This window comes from Spermophilus citellus (assembly GCF_964194105.1).
Source record: "Spermophilus citellus genome assembly, chromosome: 3".
Taxonomy (NCBI): domain Eukaryota; kingdom Metazoa; phylum Chordata; class Mammalia; order Rodentia; family Sciuridae; genus Spermophilus; species Spermophilus citellus.
In genome coordinates, this window is record NC_138184.1 from 103,872,795 (window position 1) to 103,896,652 (window position 23,858).

The window sequence follows — 23,858 nt, forward strand, 5'->3', positions numbered from 1 at the left end:
AGGATCCATTGTGGGCCAGTCCCCAAAGCTCAGAAAGCTGCCTGGCAAGAGGATCTTGAGTTCAAAGCCATCCTCAGCAATTTACTGAGGCCCTAAGCAATTTAGCAACATCCTGGCTTAAAAAATAAAAAAGGGTCAGGGACGTGGCTCAGGTGTTAATTTCCCCTAGGTTCAATGCCTGGTCTTTAAAAAAAAAACAAAAACAAAAAAAACCTGCCTGAGGCAGAAGAAATTTCAATTGTACACACAGATGAGGGTCCCAAAGGCAGCCTGCTGCCCATCTCAGGGTCACACCAGTCGGGGAGCTCAAGCACTGAAGGACAGCCCACTTCTAAGGGAGGACAGAACAGTGAGTCCCTCTCTACCTCAAGATATTACATTCCCAGGGAGTTCTGCAGTTAATCTTGAGCATTATAAGCAAGAAAGGGTCAAGAAATGGGTCAGTCCAAGGCTACCCAGAGAACAGTCATGCAGTGAAACACCAAGGCCTATTTACTCATTTCTCCCAGGGGCTGTGCATGGTGAGGGGTGGGGACAGCCTCACATCCCACTTCTGACACTAGAACTGTTTTTAAAAAAAAGAAATCAAAGTTTATCAGAATTTATGTGAGTAAAAAACAATTCATGAATGCAGCAGCATGTGGAACTGGAAGAGCTCTGAGGAGCTCATTTCTGCAGCATGAGGTAAGATTCTACAGGCTACAGGCCATGCAGACAAAGCCCAGGAATCACTGCCCTGGCAATAGCTAGCATGGGCCATATTTGGGTGCCATCCAGTGAAAAGGGGAGTGGGGAGTGGGGAGCTGGCTGGCACTCTCTGACTCCACGACTTTTGTTTTATTGTTTACAGGCTAATGATCTCCTTCCTTTAACACACAGCTCTCTGAATTTGAGGGGAAGCTGAAGGGGTCCAGCACCCCCAACAACAGGTACATGCCTAGAAGCCACCAACATAGGACTGACCAAGTAACCAAGACATGGTCCTTCCTCCTGAGGCAGCAGGGCCAGCTGCAGACAGGAAAATGATGGCCTGGCCACCGCAGCAGCTCTTCATTCGTCCTGTGCTGACCAGCATGTGGCCCACTCGGTGCCAGGCACTGTTCTAGGCACCTCGGACAAGGTGGGCCAGTGAAGCCCCTGCTATCCAAAGCCAATTCTAGTGCATGCTGAACATATAGGAAGTGATGTGAGTTTTACAAAGACAGTCCAGCAGGGGTGCCCCGACACCCTGTTAGGGGACCACTAGATTACGTGGGCAGGCTTAAGAAGGAGTGCCTGGGTTAGACTAGTGATGAGGAGCCTATCAAATAAAACACAAAGGTGTGGCCCAGTCGGGGGAACCAGAAGCTCCAAGTGCTTCTGGTGCGAGCTGCTCATTGCTCAATTTTCAAGAAACGGGTTCTGCGGGTCGGCACGTTTTCGGTTGCTGCCCAACACCTGAGGCTGCGCGGAGCGTGGGTGGCTCTCCTCCAGCCCCCGGGCCGCACCTGGCGAGGCCTCGAACTAGGGAGGGGCCGGCAGGCCGAGCAGCCCCCGAACGCGGGCGGCAACGGTACCCTTGCACTCCCCAGCGTGCTACCTCCAAGCACCACCGACGTGAGCCGAGGGGCGACACGGGAATCCGCAGGGCCAGCCCACCCCGGCGAGGGCCCGGCCTCGCTGCCACGTTCCTGGCATGAAGACGTCCCCGGCCCCCGCGGGGGGCTCCAGGCACACAAAGGGGAATGTTCGCCTCCCGGTCCCGGCGTAAACGGGCTGTCTGCCCGCAGGACCCGTGGCCCTCCAGCTCCTGACCCTCCGACCCAAAAGCGCTGGGTCAGAGCCGCACGTGGGGAGGCCGCGGGCCAGACGGAGACGCGCCGCCAAGCACGCGGCCCCGGGGTCTGGGGCACTCACGAGCCTCGGGCACCTTCCGAGGCGGGTGCCTGCGACCCAGACCCCTAAGCGACCCAAAACCCGGCGGCACCGCGGTCACGCGCGGGATCTTGGGAGCCCCCCCCCCCACGCCATCGCGGCCCCACCGGCCGCAGCGGAAGCGGGCGCGCGGTGCCCCGCCGCGCTTTCGTCATGTTGCCGAGCACCTCCGGAGAACACGAAAACAATGTGAGTCCCCTGAGCACGGCCGCTCGGACGGCGGCAGCTCGTCGGAATGCGAAAAGGAAGGCCAACGTATTTTCCATTAGCTGAACCGGCTACTGGTCCTGGCGAATCTGCCACTACCTTCGCCGGAAGTGCGGCCCTCCTGCCGGAAGTCGAGCTTTCTCCATTTTGTGGCCCGCCATGGCGGCGGTGTTAAGGTTGCGGCCGGGATGCGGCGCCTTTGACTGAGGGGGTAGGCCAGGCGAGCCATCGGGGACGTCGCGCGGAGCAGCAAAGGACCGGCCCGGACGCCGGGGACGCTGTCATGTACGGCGCGGGCGGGGGCCGCGCCAAGCCCGAGAGGAAAGGCGGTGCGAAGGAGGAGGCCGGGCCCGGTGGCGCCGGCGGCGGGGGCAGCCGAGTGGAGCTGCTGGTGTTCGGCTATGCCTGCAAGCTGTTCCGGGACGACGAGCGGGCCCTGGCCCAGGAGCAGGGACAGCACCTCATCCCCTGGATGGGGGACCACAAGCTCCTGATCGACAGGTCGGTCGCACCCCCCACCCGCCGCCCCTGCCGCCCTCCCCTCCCCCGCCGCGGGTCCGCCTGGCGCCGACGTGGGGTCCCGGCGTCCGGGGGGCGGGATCGCGTCGCCCGCCCCAGGGCTCCGGCTGCAGCCGGCGTCACGCCCGTCGCCGAAGGGATCATCTCTGCCGCGCCGCGCCGCGCGTCCCGGGCGGCCGCCGGCCACGACGCGCGGTGGAGCCGCGGGGTCGGCGCCACTCGGCGCCGTGCGGCGACCGCCGGGAGCGCGCTTTTGTTCTCCGCGACGCCGCCCTCGGACCCCGCGAGTTAGCCTGCGGCCGCCCCGGCCAGCAGGACCCGGGCACCGCGAGCCCTCCCGGGCGGTGGGCAAGGCCCCGCGTGGCCGACACCCTGCCGCAGCGGCGTCCCTGGGGCTGGGCCGCCGCGGGTTCTCTTCCAGTGTCACCGCCCGGGGCGGCGGAGGGCCGGCTGGCGGCCGAGTGTGTGGTTGGAAAGGGCGACGTACGTGCTGTAGGGTGTTTGCTCCCCGCTCGCTTCCCTCCCTCTCCCCGGGGTGCTGGGATGTCCCTGCCGCTCGGGCAACACTACTTCTGGGGCCCGGACTGAAAGGCTAACCGTGGAATAGTCTCTCCGAGTGAAGGAAGCCGTCGTTTGAGACGATTAGAACTGGATTCTGCAAAGCCCTGGAACCTGACTGTAGGGATGACCTCTGAGCTGCCCAGAATGGACACAGTAATGACCAAATAGGCCTTTTTCCGTCCCTGACATTTCCATTTGGAGGTAGAGCTAGGAAACAAGGACTCCGAGAAGGGAGGGTTGCAGATCAGATCGGCTCTGGATCTGATGCTCCACGCTCTGCTCAGACGTGCTGTGCCTTTGAACTGCCATTTCTATGGAACGATGTTGCCTGAGCTCTCGGGCTTGCTCTCCAAAGTGTGACTTGTAATGTGCATTATTAAAGTTCGGTGAGCGCTGGTGTCTCAGCTCTTCATGCAGTTTCCATGTCATTCTGTACATGATTTGACTTAGATCTCTCAAGACTGGTGGGGAGCAAACACTACACATGTAAATGTGTAATATTTTAAAATAATAATTTACATTTGTAAGTTAAGGAGGTTTACATTAAAATAAATCTAATTTTAAATTTTAATAAAATGCAATAATTTGGGTTCCCTGGTATTTTTGCCCCCCCCCCCATTAACTTGGTCACCATTACAAAAGTCAGCATTAAAAAATCAGGCAGACTTTTGTCGCTTAATATTTGCTTCTGTGACCCAAAATCTGAGTATTTTAAGTAAAAGTAACCGACTCACTCGTTTTCTGACAGTTGTACATTGACAGCATTTTCATTGAATCTTTTCATGTTAAAAGTATAACAGAAAGTGCTTTTCTTGTCCTTGGGTTGATGAGGGACCTATTGGTCCATGCCAGAGAAGCATGGGTGTGTCCTCATCTGTGTTATTTCTTGGGGTATCAATTCAAAAGGAAGTACTGATTCGCGTCTTCTAATGGTTTTTGCCTGTTCCAGTGAACCTCCCTACACTGCATGTATATGTCGCTGTTCCTATGTATGTGTGTCTCTCTACCACGTAACCCAGCACTTATTTCCTCAGCCAAGTGGCTAGGGGCGAGAGCCTAGCCAAGATTTTACCTTCCATGGACGCAAGTTTCTTTGATGAAGATCTCTCCTGAGAGTTCGGGACTAGCAGAAAGAAGCGAGGAAATTTCGACCGTTTGGTTCTTACGGATAGGTATTTATGTATTCGGTTTGTGTGAATGTAAGCTATGATATTTAACTTTTCAGAAAAAAAGTTTTTTGTTTTTTTGTTTTTTTACAAGTGGCATTGAATGGTTAATCAAACCATGCACGGTAAGAACTGCTAGTGAGGCAGATGCCATTTACACTTTAAAGGATTGTCTGCCTTTAATTATGAGTTTTATCGTGCTATACAGTGGAGTTACACTTTTTTAAGATAACTTGAGTTAAACAGTAGGAGAGATGACTAGCCACATGAAGTGTAAGTCTGAGCAGTTTTGCATTTCCCTTAATACTTTTACTTTATTATTTTAATCGGTAAGTACACACATCGAGTGCCACACGCCACCAGCCTAGGCGGTGACTTCTGTGTGCTGACCAGTGTATTCGCATTACAGATACGATGGGCGTGGTCACCTGCATGACCTCTCTGCGTATGATGCCGAGTATGCCACTTGGAACCGAGACTACCAGCTATCTGAAGAGGAGGCGCGGGTAGAGGCGCTGTGTGATGAAGAGAGGTATTTAGCCTTGCATACGGACTTGCTTGAGGAGGAGGCAAGGCAAGGTACTGCTCAAGAAAGACTTATTTCAGCCACAACTTTAAAATTTTTTAAGTATTTAAAAGTTTACTCCCATTCATTTTTTTATACTCACTCTTTCTGATATTATCTTGACAGTACCCAGTGGATTGGAAAAACAGGAGTCTTTGCGTTCTGAGAGGACCTCAGGATAGTTTATATATAGAGCCACAAAGAATTTTCCCAGCTTTTGAGGGCAGACTGGGATTTGAAAAAACAAAAACCAAACTCTTTAACTGTTCTTCTTTAACAGTATCGTATGAATTAAAATTGATGTTCTTGTCTTTGCCTTAACAATCTTTAATACAATTCTTAATCCCAAAATTTTCTCAGCAGGAAGAAATTTTCCACAAAAGATGTGTATTCTGCTTTCTGTGGGTAAACACTTACTGGCAAAAGTATATATTGATAGACATAAAGTGTGCGTTTCTAGAAACACTTTTGCCTCAAAAGAAGGTTGAAAAAATGTGTTGTTTGCTTTATCGATAGCTACAACTTTAGAAATATATGAAATTTTTCTCAGTAAGCTTCCATTTTTGTTAACAAAGTTCTTGTTTTTATTCAAGAGGAAGAATACAAGCGGCTGAGTGAGGCGCTGGCAGAGGATGGGAGCTACAGTGCCGTGGGTTTCACTTACGGCAGTGACTATTACGACCCATCCGAGCCAACGGAAGAGGAGGAGCCTTCAAAACAGAGAGGTGAGCCGGCCCCGACTAGAGCACCCCGAGCTTTCGTGGGGCTCCTTCTGGTGGGGTGGATCAGCACTAGAACATGAACTGCCAACAGGCAGGTTGTGAACTCAGACTCGTTTTCTGCACTGGATCCAAGTTGCCTGCCCAGGCGGGGGCGACAGCAGATTTCCTCTGGATCCTGTTTCTGGATTGGTAGTACTTGTGGATGTTCTTGCCGTTGTCTGGCAGCAGCAGCCTTTCCTTCACGTGGCCTGCTTCTGATTACCCCTCATAGCTGACCTGATGACCAGTGTCCAGTGGAAAGACATCCCTGGAGTTTGTTCACGTAGCACAAGAATTTTAGCACAAGATTAAAGATTTCATATGTGCCTTCCTGGATTAACTTTGGGAACTATGAATATACAAAACCATGCTACAAAGAAATCCAGGCTCCTCTAATACAGCAGGAAATGTCCTTGTCACTTTGTAAGCCCTGGGAGCACCATTACCAATTTGTCACTGCCATCCGCAGTTGTGTGAACCAGAGGCATTAAGGACAAGTTGCTTACATGTAGGGTATTCTGTTGCAAAGGAGAACTTTGGAAACCCATTTAGATGTTGAACAAACTGGATCACATCCTACAGAGACTTAATGTCAGAGCTAACTGAATCTGTTATTTGGGACTTGATTGGTTTCTGCTTAAGTAATACTCATGAGGCGTTGGAGCAGCCGAGTGCTAAAGCAGCTGTGTGGGGGGCCTCCCCAGCCATCCACTAAGGAGTGGTGGCCATGGAGAAGCAGACCAGGCACGCAGGCACTTTCCTTCCACCTCATACTCATCATCTGGGCAAAAGCATCACACGCACAGCTCTGTTTGGGAGCATGGAGAGAGACCCTCCAAGTGAGATCATGACGTGCTGAGCTCAAGACTAGTGGAGGAACTTAGCAGTTTGCATTGGCTTTGAAACCTGATAGTCCCTTTAGTGATCATCGTGATGTGCTGGAAATGTTGCAGATCTAAGAAGTAAATGTGCATTTATCCAGATTAAGCTATTGGAAGTTCTGGATAGTTCCAATGCAGTTGTCTCTTCTCTGGACCACATGCATTATTTCAGTTTGAAACACATAGGGTTTTTACCAGAAGGCAAGAATACCAAAATTTCACAACTGAAGAGTTAAAATGTGTAAAGGCCTCATGTCTTTTATGGCAGTAATCTTTAGAAGAGTCCTTTACATTAACTTCCTAATATTCTAGATCAGGCACAGGCAGCCATGATTGCAGGCCCAGTTCCTGGGTTTGTGTCTGTAGGATTTCATCGGAACAGCTGAGCTCTTTTGTTCTGTCTGCTGCCAGTTGGGGCTTTGGCAAGCATGTGGCTGAGATAGACCCTGGGCCCACAGAGCCATTTCACAGTTGTCCTCCTGTTCTAGAAGTTGAGCCATTGTTTCAATGTAATTATTGGGCTGAGAGATGATAGACTTTGTTACACTTTCTAAATTTTGCAAACAGTATATTCACTTTGCCTTCTGTTAATACAAAATACTCTTTATAAGTGGTTATTGGGCTCCTGAGAAACTTAGAGCTTGGCATTTTATGTTTAATTTGCACTAATATAAATAAAACACCACCCCCAACACACACAAACACCCTCAAATGGGATTCATTTTGGTGCCTAGAACCATTAGCAACCAAATTGAGTGTTGTTTCTGTTTCCAGTATGGGGGACTGAACTTAGGGGCACTCACCACTAAGCTGCATTCCCATCCCTTTTTATTTTTTGTTTTGAGGCAGGCCTTACTAAGCTTCCTAGAGTGGCCTTACACTTGTAATCTGGTTTGCCTCCTGAGTGGCTGGGGATCATAGACGGGCCACTGCACCTAAAGTAGAAGATAAAATCAGATTTTTCCATGTCAGCAGAATCTCTAAATATTCCTTGGTTTTTAAAATAACTTACTTTAACGCCTTTTAATATCTGTAACCCTGTGGTGTCAGTCAAAGGCGCTTTGACGCCTCTATTTCTGCCTGACCTCACCTCTCCTCTCCTCTCATTAGCACAGTATTTTTCATCCTGGTCACAGTTTATTGTCGTTAAAGATCCTTTGTTTTAAAGTATTTTTTCCAGTGCTGGGGCTTGAACCCAGGGCCATGCACATGCTAGGTGCGTGCTCAGGCCGTCTGCCACATCCCAGTTCTGCATGTGCATGTTCTGATAAGAAAAGGCTATTGGAATATGTGAGTCTGTGTTGCAATGGTAAATTTTTACTTTGTGCCACTGAAAATAAAGGCCTGTATGAGAACAGAATGACCCATTTGACCTGTCTATCCCAGGGAAGGCCTTGACTTTTCCACATGTCTTAAGGTTACAAAAAAGCTATTTGAAAAGACAGAATTTTAATTGCTTTTTTTATTTTTGAAAAATGCAGTAAGAATTGTTTTAAACACATACCCCTGGCCTCCTCCTCAGAAAGGTTCTGAGGAAGCTTAGCTCAGTTGTCACTTGCTTTTTCCCAGTGGAAGATCTCACAGACCTTGGTTTCTGCTGCCTGCAGCTCCACTCTGTTGTTTGGTTGCTGGAGCTAGACAGTGGCCTTGCCAGACATGGGGGTTTAGGCAGTAGTAGCTCTGCCCTCCACTCACCCTGTCCTTAGTGTGTGCAGAAACAGGTGGGGCACAGTTCATCCTCTGTTACAGTTGACTTGCATCTCAGGTGAGAACCCCAAGTGTCACCTACAGGGACGCCTGCTCACAGCTCCCCTGGGTTCACTGAGGAATTAGACTTGAAGAGATGTTGGCAGATTGTTGACTTAAGAGACTGCGCTATGTGTCATGAGAACGTTTATTTAGATGAGGATTTAGTGTTTGGTTCTTTTATCACTTTTTTGGGAGTAAAAACCGAAGTAAAAGTTGAAATTCATTAAAATGTGTTTTTTTTTCTAATTTTGTGCTGATTTTTGTGCATTTCATTATGTCCCTTAGATTGATAGTCATCTGAATTGTTGATAAATTGGAATATCTTAGAATTCAAGAAGTTTTAATTGTAAGGCACCTTATCTAACACATAGTAGGCAGATATGGATATTAATAATGAGTAGAATTGAAGTGATACATCTGACTGTGGGGAAAGCAGTAGTTTGCTTGGGTGGAGAAGTCATGATGTTGTTGTTTAGGTTTTTAGGATGATCAATGTTGGGTCCAGGGGGTGGTCACCTTGTCTTGTACGTAGTGCCCCAGAGTCTGTAGGAACAATGCCAGTTCAGTGCAAATGTGTGTGGCAGGGAGGCTGGGCTGCACAGAGCAAGGACTTTGGCCAAGAGCCTGCTCCAGTATTCTGCTCTGGCTGAGGTCATATGGGTTGGCTCACACCTCACATGGCCCTTGGAAACCAGAGCCAGGAAATGGCAGGGTTGGGACTGAGGCTGGCAGGATCATCTGCACCACCCGCCTCTTGGGAACTCATTATGTGAGTCTGCTTCAACATGGTGGGATCTTCTCCACAGTGTTTCAGAAGGAGCCACAGAAAGGAAGAGCCCATCGGTGCTCTTCCCTGAGTGCTGCATGCCGTTGGCAGGAGCCTTCTTCCCTGGTTATTGTTCTGAAGGTCTCAATTTTCTTTTTTTAATAGAAAAAAGCGAGGCTGAAAATTTGGAGGAAAATGAAGAGCCTTTCATCGCCCCTCTAGGACTGAATGTCCCATCTGACGTGGAGTTGGTACGTATGCTTCTGCAAGCCCGCTGCAGTGGGTAGCCACTTGTTCTTCAGTGCTGTGTGTGATGGCACAGTGACAGTGCAGCTGCCATTCCGCTGAACCAGGTTGCAGTCATTTGTGAGTTAATGGGGAAAAAGGCCACTTCCTGCTTGCTTTCATTTGAAAGAATGATGAAGGGATTGTAGCAAAATAACTAGGGTAGCGTGTCAGCACGTTGCGTGGACCCCAGGGGCTGTGTGGTTGAGTCCCGTGATCTGGACAGCGTGGCCAGCATGTCAGAGTTGGCAGAGAGTGTGCCGAGCACACACTGGTGGAGGCTACACACTCAGGGCAGCGTTGCTCAGTGCTGTGCGTCCTTCCAACTTTTCCTGGTGTGGTTTTGTGGGCTCCTTGCCTTGGCTCTACATGTTCTGGGTACTCACCTCCGTCATGAGTAGCCCTGCACTGCAAGTCCTCTGTAGCTGGTTGCTGTTGGGTGGAGTCCCCAAGATGGCCTTGTCTCAGCCCGAGGCTTCAGTTGCACCTTGTTGAACTCAGGTCCAGTTACAGTGGCCTTAAAGCCAAGCCAAGGCTACTACTTGAGGGATCTCTGTATTCCAGCGCTGTGCCAAGCTGCTGCTTGTGGGTCTTCTCATTTGATACTGATAGCCCTCTGGGATAGCGTTGTTACTCTCCTCCTTGCAGATGAGAAACAGACTTGGGAAAGTCAAGAACTCTGGCTCATGCAGCAGGCAGGAGCCTGCAAGTCTCCTTATGTATTAGGGGTGTTTGAATGTGGAAAGTTTCCCAAGTGCTCATACACAGCCAAGAGCTTTCCCTTGCCTTGCCCTTGCCCTCCACAGCTGAGCTGCAGGTGCTGCACTGCGGGCCCTCCAGGCCTTATCTGTGTCTGGCAGAAGACGATGTCTCTAAATCTCTGCAGTGTGTTGATCTCTGCATGTGTTGCTGCACTGCCTCTGAAGTTCACAGCAATGTGACAGTTCTTGTGTTTTTTCCTACCCCCTATCCTGTGACCAAAGGAGATGATCGCCCTCAATTCCCGCTCAGGCCCAGTGTCTCTCAGGGATTTGCTCATGTCTCCAGCTCTTCCCAACATGGGCTGTGTCTCTGGGTTTTGCCTCGGGTCAGTGCTGCTCAGGTTTGCTCCTGTTTCCAGCTTGTGACTGTTGTGCTGAGGTCAGAGCTGAAATATCATGTGCAGACTGATGACTAATGTCCCCAGGCTCCCATCAGCAGGCACTGGCCGTGTTGGCATGTCCTGGGTTCCTGAGTGATCACTCTGCAGGAGAGACCCACCAGAATTAACCCTTGAATATCACATTTGCTGTGTTAGCTACAATTCATACTAAAAGCATTTGCTTGAGGCTGACTCTAGGGAATGTCACTTATTTTTATATGATTTTTAAAGTTTCTATGTAAATATAAACTTAGAAGTATGACAGAAATTTCTTGCTTTAATTCCTATTAAAATATTTAATGGCTGTTGGAATCCTCCAGAACCAAAACACCTGCCACCCAGAGGAAAGCAGGAGTGGCCTCCGCGAGAAGCACAGGCTCTCGAGGGTTAGTTTCCTCCAGCGTCCTCTCGGAGGCCCCTGGAGTGCAGGGTTTTGCCATGTGGGTGCTTGGTTGAGTCTCGGCTTGGCGTCTTCCGTTTCCTTTGTGGCAGCGCCTTGTTCTTCAGTCATTGTGGTTTCTGACATAGACTTGTTGTATAAACTGCACTGGGGTGTCCATGTTGGTAGGAAACATGGCATGGAAGGCCATGCTGGCCTGTGGTGGCCGTGTCGTGGAGGCCATGCGGGGCGTGGTGGCCGCGTCATGGAGCTGTGCGGGGCTGTGCTGGCCTGTGGTGGCCATGTCGTGGAGGGCATGAGAGGCCGTGGTGGCCGTGTCATGGAGACCATGTGGGAGGCCGTGCTGGCCTGTGGTGGCCATGTCGTGGAGGGTGTGTGGGGCTGTGCTGGCAGGGTGCTGGCTTACTGTGCGTGGAAAGACTGGCCTGGATTCAGGGGGCCACTGGGTGGGTGTAACTTGTTGGCAGGGAGGTCAGGCAGTTGGCAGAGAAAGCAAGCGCTTTGGGGGGTTCTTGCTCTTAAAAACCTGATGATGTCACAGCACCTGGTGGCTCTGCTTGCCTCCTGCTTAATGCTCCTGTGCCACCAGGAGGGATCCCACATAGCCCTTGGCCCCTGACAGCTGAGCCTATAGACTGAAGTCCCCTCAAGTGATCTGATGCCTTTATTTTAGCCTTTTATAATGACTCCGTGTGTGTGTGTGTGTGTGTGTGTGTGTGTGTGTGTTTTGTGGGAAGTGGGACTTACATTTCCTCCAGATGTGTAACTAGGCAACGGTGTCTTGACATGGCATAGTCAGTCACTGTCTTTTCCCAGGGACCTAGACACCCATCTGTCCCAAGTTCCCTGCATTCAGGCCAGCCCTCTGGACCTTCTTCAGGGCTGTGTGTGCTGTGCAGCTGGCTGTGGGGAGAGCCTGTCACTTGGCCCATCCTTGCCCACCTATCTCTTCACTCTTCTGAGACACTGCAGATGGCACAGAGCCAGAGCTCCTAAGCCACTGTTCAGTCATGGGACCCAGAGCTCTTTGTGGTCAACAGTGTGTTCAAGTGTGCTTCTAGGGGACTGGGTCTCAAGAGCAGGGCAGGGGTGGGGGACTTGATTTAGATGGCTACATTCGTGGCAGCTCAGGGAAAGGTAGCTCGCAGCAAGCCTCATTGTGCATGCTTCATACCAGGCCCTGTGCAGAGTGCTTCTGAGTTGCTGCTTGCAGTCTTGGTTCACAGTAGACACAGCTGTTGCCCATTTTCCAGATGAGGAGCACAGAGGTGTAACGCAAGGTGGGTAGAAACTGCCCTCAGCCGTGCCAGTCAGGCCTAGGGTTCCAGCAGGCAGAGCTCTGCTTCCCTGTTTGGCTGCGGTGTGGAATGGGGTAGGTGGGCGGGGGCAGAGGCTGGTGTGCTCCTGTGGAGCTAGGGCCTTCTCTTTTGGTGTGTGATGGCTGCTGTGTGTGTGGACGGGGCTCTTGTTCCACTGCCTCGAGGGTCTCTCCCCAGTGCCTTGTCTTGGACACTGTGTGGCTCTTTCCTCTCAGTCTGTGCTGCTAATGGCGTGGTCCCTCTTTATGGCTGCAGGGTTTTGAGGCTTGCTTTGAATGCTTTCCCACTGAAAATATTTTCCTGTATTTCCTGCTGTTTTGTAGTTTTGTTTTACATTTGAATTGTGATTGGATCTGGGATTTATTTGGGCCTGAAGGCAAAGCAAGTATTTTGGGTTTTTTTCCCATCCCCAATGGAGAAGGCAGCCTGGCAGCTGCCCCTGAGGTTCTTCGCTTGATCCCCACCTTGCTCCCCATCCCTTCTCTTCTCCTGCCACGTAGTCCATAGTTGCCCATGACTGAGGGTTTCCTGACCTTAAATGCCCCCATCCTGCTCCCAGGACTGGCTCTGCCTCTGAATTCTTGACAATGTGTCAGAGGAGAGAGCAGGCGACCACAGCCTTCCTCTCGGCTCCAGGCTTTCCCAACAGAGGGCTCCCCTGGGGTTCAGAAGGGAAGGACACCCCTTTTATCAGGTCGTCTCTGGGACACACATTTACACATGAACTGTTAGTTTTTGAGGGTTTTGTCCTGGGGAATCAAACCCAGGCACCAGGCATGCTAAGCATATACTCTGCCATTGATCTGCATCCCCAGCCTCTGTCAGCTGTGTTTAAGGTACCATTGGACAGTAAGAGTGATCACCATCTGAAATGGAAAAGGAGTTATCTAAAATCTTCGTGACAACGATAGCAAAGAATGACTCTTTTTATCCCTTGTCTACTTTCTCTGGGAACATAGCTTAACCTATGCTCATGAGATGCTCTGCTCTTAGGGTCATTGTTGCTGTCACATCACCTACCCTTTGCATTTTGACCAATGTGGTCATGTTACTGTTGTCATTAACAGGCCTACCTTTACAACAGTTTAGACTAGCACATCTGTTTGGTCAGTAGAACCTGCTCTAGATGGCATCATATTTTCCTTTAAAGGTCATTGTTCTGAAGTGATCTCTAATTGACTAGTTTATAGATTGTACCATTTTAAAAATTAATTGTAGACCAGGCTCAGTAGCTCATGGCACACCTATAATTCCAGCAGCTCAGGAGGCTGAGGCAGGAGGATCGAAAGTTCAAAGCCAACCTCAGCATCTTAGGCCCTAAGCAACTCAGTGAGACCCTGTCTCTAAATAAAATACAAAATAGGGCGGGAGATATGGCTCAGTGGTTGAGCCCTGAGTTAAATCTCTGGTACCAAAAAGAAAAAAAATTGTATTTAACCAAAGCCAATGAAAAACCTGCATCAGGGTTCATATTTCAGCCCACAGTGGGCCTTTAACATGGAATCTAATTTATTGGGGAATCTAAATACAACTTTAATCATGGGGCATTTATCCTGAAGTGTGAAGGACATTATTAATTCAGAAAATTAAATTTGAGAATTAAGCCCTTTAAATTTTATGAAGGATGAAGCCCCTAAACTACAATAAGCTTGTTGGATTCTTGAGCACTCTTTTTTTATTGTTGTTGTTTGTTTATTTATTAATCCTTTGTTGTTGTTTATTTTTTATGTGATGATGGGGATTGAATGCAGGGAGGGCCTCATGCATACTAGGCAAGTGCTTTACCACTGACTATCTCCCCAACCTATTAACCACTCATTCTTTTCTTTTTTAAAGAGAGAGAGAGAATTTTTTGATTTTTATTTTTTAGTTTTCGGTGGAAACAACTTCTTTATTTTATTTTTATGTGGTGCTGAGCATCGAACCCAGTGCCCCGCACATGCCAGGCAAGCGCACTAGCACTTGAGCCACATCCCCAGCCCAACCAACTCATTCTTAATGAGAAAAATTTCTAGTTTTATATGCATGGGATTTCCATGCACCTTCCCAGTGCTGATCTCTCTTGAGATACTGAAGGCATTTTGGGTGTGTGGCTCCCAGTTCTCGGTCTGACAGGTTGTGTGTGGGCCAGAGTGGCAAGTGCACCGTGTGGTGGAATGACTTGGTGGCCCTGGGGGGGGAGGAGGTGGGCTGTGAGTGCCATTCGTGAACTGATAGCAAACCAGCAAGGACTCTCCTGCAGGGTGACCTGGCTGCCTTAAGGATAGGACGCTCTGCTTCAGGTGGGGGTGGCATCCTGCTGGAGCCTTTGCCAGGACCTGAGAAGAGCAGAGGTGGTGGGGCACAGAAGAGACTTGGCGGGAGCTTCTCGTATGAGCCTGCACCTGCGTGTTCAGGTGTTGGAGGACTGTTTGGCAGCAGGGAGCCTCCAGGCTCTAAAGCCTAGTCCTAGAAAGACAAGAAGCAGAGGGATTCTTAGGTCCTTGGGAAACATGGAAGTATATGCTTTTCCCCTAGAAGAATGCATGTGTGCAAAATTTGCATACCCCTTCAGAAGATTCACCCAGTCCCTGGAGCCCACCATGGAACCCTGGTTGTATGGAAAGGTATTAGTTTGGTGCATAAGAAGATTCACTCCCATGGGTTCTGTCCAAAGGCAAAAACCAGTGTGCCTCGGCAGGTGTGTTCTCTTCCCACCAACACCAGTGAGATCCAGGTATCGTGTCCCTGGGACAGCACCAGCCTGGGCTCCCAATTGAAGAGTTTCTTGAGAAAAACAGTGAAAACAGTGTGCAGCCAACTGTGTGGTTAGGGGAAATGACGACAGATGAATGACTTGAACCTGTGTGTTTTCTTTTAGCCACCAACAGCCAAGATGCATGCCATCATCGAGCGTACAGCCAACTTTGTGTGCAAGCAGGGAGCACAGTTTGAAATAATGCTGAAAGCCAAGCAGGCACGGAACTCGCAGTTTGATTTCCTGCGCTTTGATCACTACCTCAACCCGTACTACAAATTCATCCAGAAAGCTATGAAGGAGGGGCGGTACACAGTGCTGGCAGAGAACAAGAGTGAAGAGAAAAAGAGTATGTGACCCTGGCTGTGTCCTGTTGGACCTGGGTGTGGGGTGCCGGTGGAGGGCCAGGCTTTGGGGTCCCTGTGTTTTTCATGAACTCCTACTGGCATACGACATGAAGCTCCCAGCTGCTGTCCTACACATGGTGACATGCAATTAAATGCTGGTAGGATCTGAAGGTGGCCACCTAGGCTGGAGCCTTCCCTCTCCTTTTGCTCAGCATTCTGTAGAGAGAAGGGTCGTTCCGTGCTTCCATCAAATCATTTTCCTGGTGTGAGTCTGCACCTCTGTTCAGAGAGTGAAGTTAAGTTGTGCACAACAAAAAATGAACGGTTCTTACTTGAAATGTATGTCTGAAGCTTTTATATTTGTAGGTGTCTCTGTTTTGAATTCTTACAAGGCCACTTGCCTCTATTTGGAGTAAAATCCAGGGGTCAGTCTGCGTCTTCCATTGAATCTTGTAATCAGATGTTTCACATCAGTTAGCACAAGTCTTCTTCCCCCCAACCCCCAGTGCTGGGAGGACTGAGCCCAGGCCTTGTGCGTGCTAGGCAGGTGCTCCACCCCGAGCCATGCCCACACCATTGTGTAAATCTTAATACAGATTTCACCTCCAATTTTGTTGTCTTTTTTTTTTTTTAATTGGTGTTATTTTACTTCCCCTTTACAGTAAGATTTTGCCCCCTTTTTTCCCTCAATGATAAAAGATCTTTCGTTGCTCCCAGACTAGTAAATGCTAGAGGGAGACATGAAGTGGCCAAGGGTCCTACTTTCTACTTCCTGTCTGGCTTCCTCTGACCAACTTGGGTGTCCATAGGGAGTATTCTCCACAGGTATTGGTAGACCGATAACCCCAAAAATGGCCAAATGTAGCTATGCCCTGTCTGCTGCTGAATTCTTAGAGGATTTTTTGGTACATTTTTCCTACCACACGCCAGAGTATTTGTTGTCATTCTAGTTGTACTTATTTGTGCAGTGCACTATGATAACGTGATGCATGTAGACGGTTATACCAGAATCTTGATTTTGATTTCAGAGTCAGGCACAAACTCTGACAATGAAGATGAGGATGATGAGGAAGATGGGAGCTACCTACACCCGTCTCTCTTCGCCTCCAAGAAGAGCAGCCGCCTGGAAGAGCTGATGAAGGTCTCTCTCTTGTTATTGAGCTATAAAATTGATGCTGGTTTAGTTTGGAAAGTATCAAGTGTGTCACTTCTAGTGTGTTGCGATTGCCCCTGAGTGATGTTGTATTCAATTGGGTGACAAAGCTTTCTGCATGTCTATTTCATAAATTTCACAAGCGAATTATTTTTGTTTTTTTGTACGTTTGTCCCCTGGGATAAGAAGAATGTTGAAGAAGACTAAGCAGTAGTGTAGGTTCCATTACAGGATTGGATTTTATGGGTGTTCTGCAGATCTGCTTCTTGAAGTCCTTGGTTACCTTAATAGACGGTTTCTCAGTAAATGTTTCTGCAGCTAATCTTCCTTCATCTTACAAAGAAGCCACCAGCACTGTCTTAGGGTTCATTCATGCAGCTGTCTCACATCTGAAGTGTAAGGACACAGAAGTCTGAGATTAGGAATATGATTTTCAGCAATTGTGTTGTGTGGCCAATCCCTGGAAGGAATCATTCTTGATTGGATGATTAAAAAACGTTGGTTTAAAAATCAGAAATTTCTCTGAAGAAGGACAGTTTCAAGTTTTTTATGAGCTTCTCACACTTCCAGGAGTAGCAGTCCAGTCTGACACACCCTCCTTTGCTTAGTGGGCATTATGGAGAGAGGCCACGTGCTCTCTCAGTTCCTCTGGGACTCACAACCAGCTGGAGCACAAGGCCACAGTTCACCAGGACCTCCTGTATGTGTGCCCAGGGAGGGGTTCAGGACCCAGCAGAAGATTGCCTGGAGTCTGTGGGCTCTGACAGATGGCTGTACATTCAGGAGGTCAAAGGAAGACAGGGTTTTCAGAGCCGTATACCACCTGGTTGCAAGGATCACGAAGAGGGTGCCAGCACTGGAGAGACGGGCAGCTGCCAGGCCCACCTCCCACAGAAGCTTCTACAGAGCTATGGTTCTGGAGGCCTGTGCCACCATTCCTGTCCTGCATGCTCCCAGTTTTGCATCACTTGGGGCCTGGTATGACCTCCCCTGGGCATTGTTAGCATTCTCTGTGTGTGTGCCTATCCAAATGCATGCACGTGCATTGAGGTTGCTCTAAGGTATACACACTATTGTAACAAAAGTGGAGCTGAACCTTTTTTTTAATGGGATGGTTTGTTGTGGCTCAGAACACAGAAAATGCTAAAACCGTGTCTTCTCTGTCCCTAGCCCTTGAAGGTGGTGGACCCGGATCACCCCCTGGCAGCCCTGGTCCGTAAAGCACAGGCTGACAGCTCTGCCCCTACCCCAGCTGCAGACGGGGCGCCTGTGCAGCCCTCCCAGGTGGAGTACACGGCAGACTGTGAGTACTCACTGTGCGTTCTGACCTGCATCCAGCTGCAAGGCCCAGCCCCAACCACTGTCCTCATGTCCAACCCAGGGTGTGTTGCCCTGAGAGAGGTGCCCTGACGAGGGGCAGGACGGCTACTGTGCCCTGTACCAGCTCAGCATTCCAGCAGGGACAGAAAACAGCAACTTGTCCTACCCCTCTGAAGTCCTTCCCAGAAGCCACACTGTGACTTCTGTGTCCCTTAATTTACTAACGCAGTGTCCCATGGTCTCCCACCTAGAGCACAAGCCAGAAAATGGGGCCTGCAGTCGGGCACAGCGCTGCCCCAGTCAGATCTCTGCTAAGAGAAGCAGATGCAGGTGCTGGGTGGACATAGTGTTACCTGCCCTGTGGATGGTGTCATGAGACTGTTGGCACTGACGGCCAGGATTGGGTGGACATATAATTCTGAGTGGGAGGCAGGTTGTCTGCCATGGTTGCTTTCTTTAACAAGACATGGCATAAGGTAGTATGGATGGTCATCCTGCAGCATACCTGCAGAGTATGGGGCTCAGGACCATGGCAGTCACCAGAATCCAAGCATGCTCAAGTCCCTCCTGCAGACTTTATGACCATCTGCAGAGGACTTAGGAAACCTAACAACACAGGTTCTGGGTCAGCAGTTGTTACACTGTATTATACAGGAAGTAATGAGGAGAAAAAGGTTTGCAGTTTTCAGTGCAGACACAATGTTGTTTTCCCTGAATATTTTCAAACTGAGGTTGGTTGAGCTGTGCACCAGAAGCCTGATGGCACAGGGAGCCAGCTGCGTCATCACACAGCACAGCACATCACAGAATAGCCAGCCGGTCTTCCTCCTCTCTTTTCTTTTTCCTTTCCTTATTTCCTGGTGCTGGGGATGGAACCCAGGACCGTATGCATTCGAGGCCAGTGCCTCACCACTGGGCTGTACTCCAGCCCTACATTGCTTTCTTCTGGTTCTTGCTGATTGCCTTCGTCTTTTTAATTATTTGGAGATTATTGATTCAGGGGTCATTTGAGTGTTTTGGCCCTGGTCTCTGTGCCAAAAGTCTTGGGGTAGTTAATCTGTTCCAAGGCTGAGGGGGCCTGAGGACGTGCAGCAGAGAGGAATTGGCCTGCCCAGTGCCTCCTGCAGGCCCGTGTGCTGAGTACACCTGGGAAGTGACACTGGGTCAGCCCGCCGGGTTCTGAAACGCACACTGCTGTTTATCTGAGCCAGCTCTGGCGGTGCACAGGCACCGCCCTCTCGCACCTTCCTCTCAGCTCTGGATTGCTGATGTGCCATTTCACTATGCTAACTCCACATTCGAAGGCTATAAAAATCAGTCACTTCCCTGAACTTTGTGCATATGTCCCCAGAAAACCTCTGATATTCAAGAATCAAGTAATTTCCTTAAGTGATCAAATCAAGATTTGTGAGTGCTGCAGTCAGATCTCGCGTGGCAGAGCTGCATTTTGCTTTAGGTCCTGCGTCAGCTCCTGGTGTCAGCATCAGAAGGCAGCTGTCCCCAGTCCTCATGGTGCCTGTGTGTGGCCTGTCCTTAAGCCCTGAGCTCCATGTGGCCTCGCGTAAAGTCTGCACAACTGGAAGCAGCAGAGGCTCTGTACAGTCCCCATGCGTGCCACAAGGGCACCCTCACCCTCTCCCTTTCAGGCCTGCCTTGAGTCTGCCCATGTGGAGGACAGCGTCCAGGCATGTCCACAGCACCCCTGCACGTCACTGCACTGCTCTGCAGGACAGCAGTAGGAATTGGGGATTTGGGATGCTGCCCACCACTAGTGGACAGACAGTCAGGGTGCAGTGTGTGCACAGCCCTGTAGCACGGGGCAGGATGGTGGAGCAGGCTGAGAGTGGCTGCGGTGTGACACAGCAGCCCACACGTGGTGGAGGTGGTGGCCCAAGCCCAGCCATGGCAGTATGGGACATTAGCCAGTTGGGCAGACTTCAGGCAATGCCTGGCAGGGCTCCCAGGGCTGGCCTGCAGGAGTTGACTCCTGCCTCCTGATCCTGCAGTGTGCACAGTCCTTGATTCAAAGTCCTCCCTTTTTTTACACAGTGAGAGTGATGAACACCTGGAAGAATAGGGCAGGGAGTTGTCTGGAGTTTTGTGAGGGCATGCAGCTCTGACCTAGGCTTATAGTTGCAGACACGTTCCTGCTTCCGCTCCACTATCAGCCTGGCACTGAGAGTCCCTTCAGAGAGTGGCAGCCTTCCAGGCCACCACCACACCTGCCTATCCAGGATCCAAGGAAGTCATAACCTGGGAGAGGTGGCCTGGTTCCAGTTTCCTAGGAGAACTTGGAGCTGGAACTTGGGATCTGAATCCCAATGGAACCTGCCAGAATTCCCAAAACTCCTGATTTGGGGTTCCCAGCATCAGGAGTCCCTGTGGGTCAAGGGCTCTGCCTTATGCTGACCTGGAGGCCGTAGCACCCTGGCATGCGGCCACTGTAGTAAATGCGGCCCAACAACACCTACCTTCCCTCCCTGTCTGGCTTCGCTGGGTGCCTGCTCACCTCTGCCAGCTTGGTGCTGTTTCTCACTGTCCTCTGAAATGTCTCATCTCTGTGTCGTCAAAGTCCCTGCATCTCTGGTGACTGTTATTGCCCTTGCAGCTTTTGCGTCAAATAGCTCAGGGACCTGAAGCTCTCTTGGTGGTGCGTTGTTGACGGGGCAGCTGTGTCTGCCGAGTCAGTCAGGCTTGGGTGCCTGCAGTCTGACTGACAGCTGTGTGTGAGGCTGCTGTCTTGTGACCAGCCACTGAGAAGGCCTGACTTGTCACAGTTGTTCCAGGGGAGGAACACCAATCCTGGTTTTCAGTTTTAGTCTCTTGCACTAAGGAGTTTAAGGTTGAATGAGTGCTGACAGTGACGACCCACTGTGTTGGAGATGGTCGACAGGAGAGAAGCACGTGGAAATGCCAACTGGCTCACAGCTGCCCCTGAGAGATGGCACCCAGCTTGAATTTCTTCCTTGCACACTTTTATTCTCCAAATTGTCAGGAGTGTGCATTGCTGTTGTGCTTTCAGAGATTCGTGGGCTGATCAGTGTCTGGAAGGCTCTGTGTGAGGACCTGCAGCTCCTCCCTGGCCAGGATAGCGTTGTGCTGCCTCAGGAAGGCCCTGAGCTGAGCCTGGTGGGCCTCAGCACAGAGCGTGCTGGGTGTGGCTGTCGACAATGATTGCTGGGGCTATGCTGGGTCAGCTTCCAGAAGGATCCTCCTGCCAGGGACACACTTTGCTTTTCCCCTTCTTCCTCTGCCTCAGCCTGTCCCTGGTTGTGTTCCCATGGGTTTTCACACAAGGTGTGTCACTCTGGGGTCTCCAGCATATTGTCTTTCTGTCCCTTGTACAGCTGGCTTTGTACCAGGGGTGGGATAACATTCGCAGGCATTAGGTGGCTTTTTGAAGAGAGCTTCGTTTGTAGACTTTTCACTTGAGAAATTATTAGAAAAGCTATAATGAAAATTACTGAAGTTTCACTTTTTGAGGGGCCTTTACCTGGGCCAGAGCTGTGGACATGTGGAGTCTGGAGAGACGGCCGTTGGCTCTGGCTGGCGGGAAAGGGCTGAATCTGCACCCAGCACCTGACCACCTATCCCAGTAACAGAGAAGCCCTGTGCCAGTGGGAGTGTGACTTGCGGAAGGCACAGCCCGTAGTGGAAGTGAGGCTCTGTGGCCTGTCCTGCAGCCACAGCTATGGGAAGTCCTCCTTGGGCTGGGGAGGTGACGTCTGTCGTCACGTTCCTACAGGTATTCCTACAGGTATACCTGCTGTACATCTCGTTGTTTTTACTTCTGACTTTGGAGGAGAGTAGACTGAGAAATGTTGCTAGTCTCAGCCTTGCATCCAACTTCAAGGCAGTGGTGGCTTTGTGGGCGTGGGAGTGGTTTGTTGTGCTAGAGCCACTCTGACAGGCCCAGGCCAGGGAGGGTGGCGCTTGAGCCTTCAGACATTTCTATGAGCACTGCCCCCATGGTGCCCATGGGAAGCCAGCCTCACCAGCTGTGGCTGTGGGGAAACCTGTGACAATGTATGCAGCAGAGCCATGAGGAGACAGGCTGCCCATGGCACAGTGGTGTCGGTGGTCTCAGTCTTGATGGGTGGCGGAACAGGCAGGGGTGGTCCTGAGTCATACCTTCCCCCTGGCGTGGCTTCAGGCCCTAGGTGTGGAGTTTGGCAGATTGCAAGATGCTAGTGCGCACACCTGGTTTTTGCTGTGATCTATAGCATTACTAACTTTGGGTAACTTTGGTGTGGGGGGCCACAGTGAATGACCTCACCTTCCAGTCCTGGCGCCTCAGATTCTGACCAACCACTGCATTCACTGTGGCTTAGGTGGGGTCTAGCTCAGATAGCAAAGGTTTTCTTTGTGGGGCGTGCCCCTAGGGCTGAGTTACACTCACCTGTCCCTTGTAGTCCTGCCCCTTCTGCCCTTTTTTGAGTAGAACTTTCTAAGAACAGGAGTCCCCCCAATAAAAGAGCACTTCCCACCGTGCTCTCTCACCAGCCTCTCGTGACTTTCTCTCGCTCTCCCTTTTGGGGATCCTGAGGCTGAGAGTGGGGAAGCCGTCCTGAAGCTTGTGTAAAGGTAAATTGTGTCTGTGTTTTATTTGGTTTCCCTGCAGATTCACATGAACAATCTTAAGTTCAGCTGCCCACTGGTCAGGGTGGCATTTTAGTAAGAGAACAATGAACTTGATTGTCTAGCGGACTAAGACCTAACCCAAAGATGCTCTAGAATGAAAAGGACTAGGATCAGAGAGGCTGTGGGGGGTCAGAATCATGGCCACCACCTCAGTCTTTTCCTTACTAAGCTGGTTCAGTGTATGTTACACGGGTGCATTGAGCAGTTGTGTGTCAGTCTTTCTGTGCATGTATGGATCCCCCCACAGACACTAAGCTTTTCAAGGATGAAGACCACATCTGACCTGCTGGTCAGAGTGTCCCCTCACCTCCTTCCACAGGGACACGGGTTCTCAGGAGTGTTTACTAATGAGTGTCTTTAGGAAAAAGAGGGATAAAAGCTCCAAAGCACCTCTGGTTTGTAAGAGTGGATGGCTATGTGAGTACTGGGGTGGACCTCTGTGCTCAGACAGTTGTCACACACACCAACGAGCAGGCCTGTGAGCACAGGCAGAGCCACTGAGAGCATCTCACTGTGACTGATGATGGTGGGAGTGAGGGTCTGAACCCATAAGTAGGCATGTCAGGAGTAGGACAGGTGAGCATGCCTTCTGGGAGGGCCACACCTTGAACAGCAGGTTGACCCCACTGAAGACGAGGGTTTCCTGGCTGGACACAGTAGCAGTTCACTAAGTATTTGGGTTTAGGGAGAAGAGAAATTGCAAAGCTATGGAAAATCTTGAAAATGAGCCCACGGCCACTGCAAGCAAGCACAGGCTAGAGCCATGGGGCATGTGCCGGCCCAGCCCAGCCCGGGAGCAGCGGGCACCCAGGTGTGCGCTTGCTTTAGTTCTGTGGACCTCCATGTACAGGAGGTGTGAGTTCACTGTGTTCTCACAATACTGACAGTCTAAAGACCCCAGGTTGGTAAGCTCCGGTTAACCTTGGTGGGTTTATGGGGGAATTTGATGTTATTCTCATAAAATGATTCCCTGGCTGTCCAAAAAAGTGATGAACCAGAATAGAAAACATTTGGGGAAAAAAAGCATAATAAAGGGAGATAGGCCGTATCGGGTCATAAACCTCTACTATTACCATAGAAGTCTTTAAATAGTCAGTTCTTTAAACCCAGGTGCCGGCAGCTGTTGATAGCATACTATTTCAGGGCATGGACGGTTATTTCTCTTTCCTCTAGTGCACTTTTGAAAGCAATTGGCTTTTTAACCTATTTTTCCAAAGCATTCAGCTTCATAGTCACAGAAACAATAATTTTCTTTTCTCAAATTGCATGTTTGCACAAATTTTAATCAATTAAGTGCATAATTATAGTAAGTTTAACTGGAAAAAAATAGCTTAAGAAAAAGCTTGTCCTGAAAGCAGAAGTCCCAGCCTTCTGAGAGGAGGCCGCACACTCCGTGTTCACCCTGGCACCTGCTCCCCTACAGGGG

The 23,858-nt window shown here is 50.2% G+C and overlaps 1 protein-coding gene across 4 annotated transcripts in view; it reads left to right on the plus strand.

Moving 5' to 3' along the window:
* The first annotated feature begins 2,256 nt into the window (after positions 1 to 2,256).
* SFSWAP (splicing factor SWAP) overlaps positions 2,257 to 23,858 on the plus strand; it is a 65,141-nt gene continuing 43,539 nt past the window's right edge. For 3 of the 4 annotated variants that reach the window (XM_081286650.1, XM_081286652.1, XM_081286651.1), the window contains exons 1-7: positions 2,257 to 2,622; positions 4,777 to 4,946; positions 5,526 to 5,657; positions 9,255 to 9,340; positions 15,095 to 15,320; positions 16,347 to 16,459; positions 17,642 to 17,774. In XM_081286650.1, the coding sequence (XP_081142776.1) occupies positions 2,405 to 2,622; positions 4,777 to 4,946; positions 5,526 to 5,657; positions 9,255 to 9,340; positions 15,095 to 15,320; positions 16,347 to 16,459; positions 17,642 to 17,774 (1,078 nt within the window). In that variant the 5' untranslated portion in view covers positions 2,257 to 2,404. Of the gene's footprint in view, positions 2,623 to 4,776; positions 4,947 to 5,525; positions 5,658 to 9,254; positions 9,341 to 15,094; positions 15,321 to 16,346; positions 16,460 to 17,641; positions 17,775 to 23,858 lie in introns of those variants that run through there. The other variant, XM_081286653.1, reaches the window with a different exon arrangement.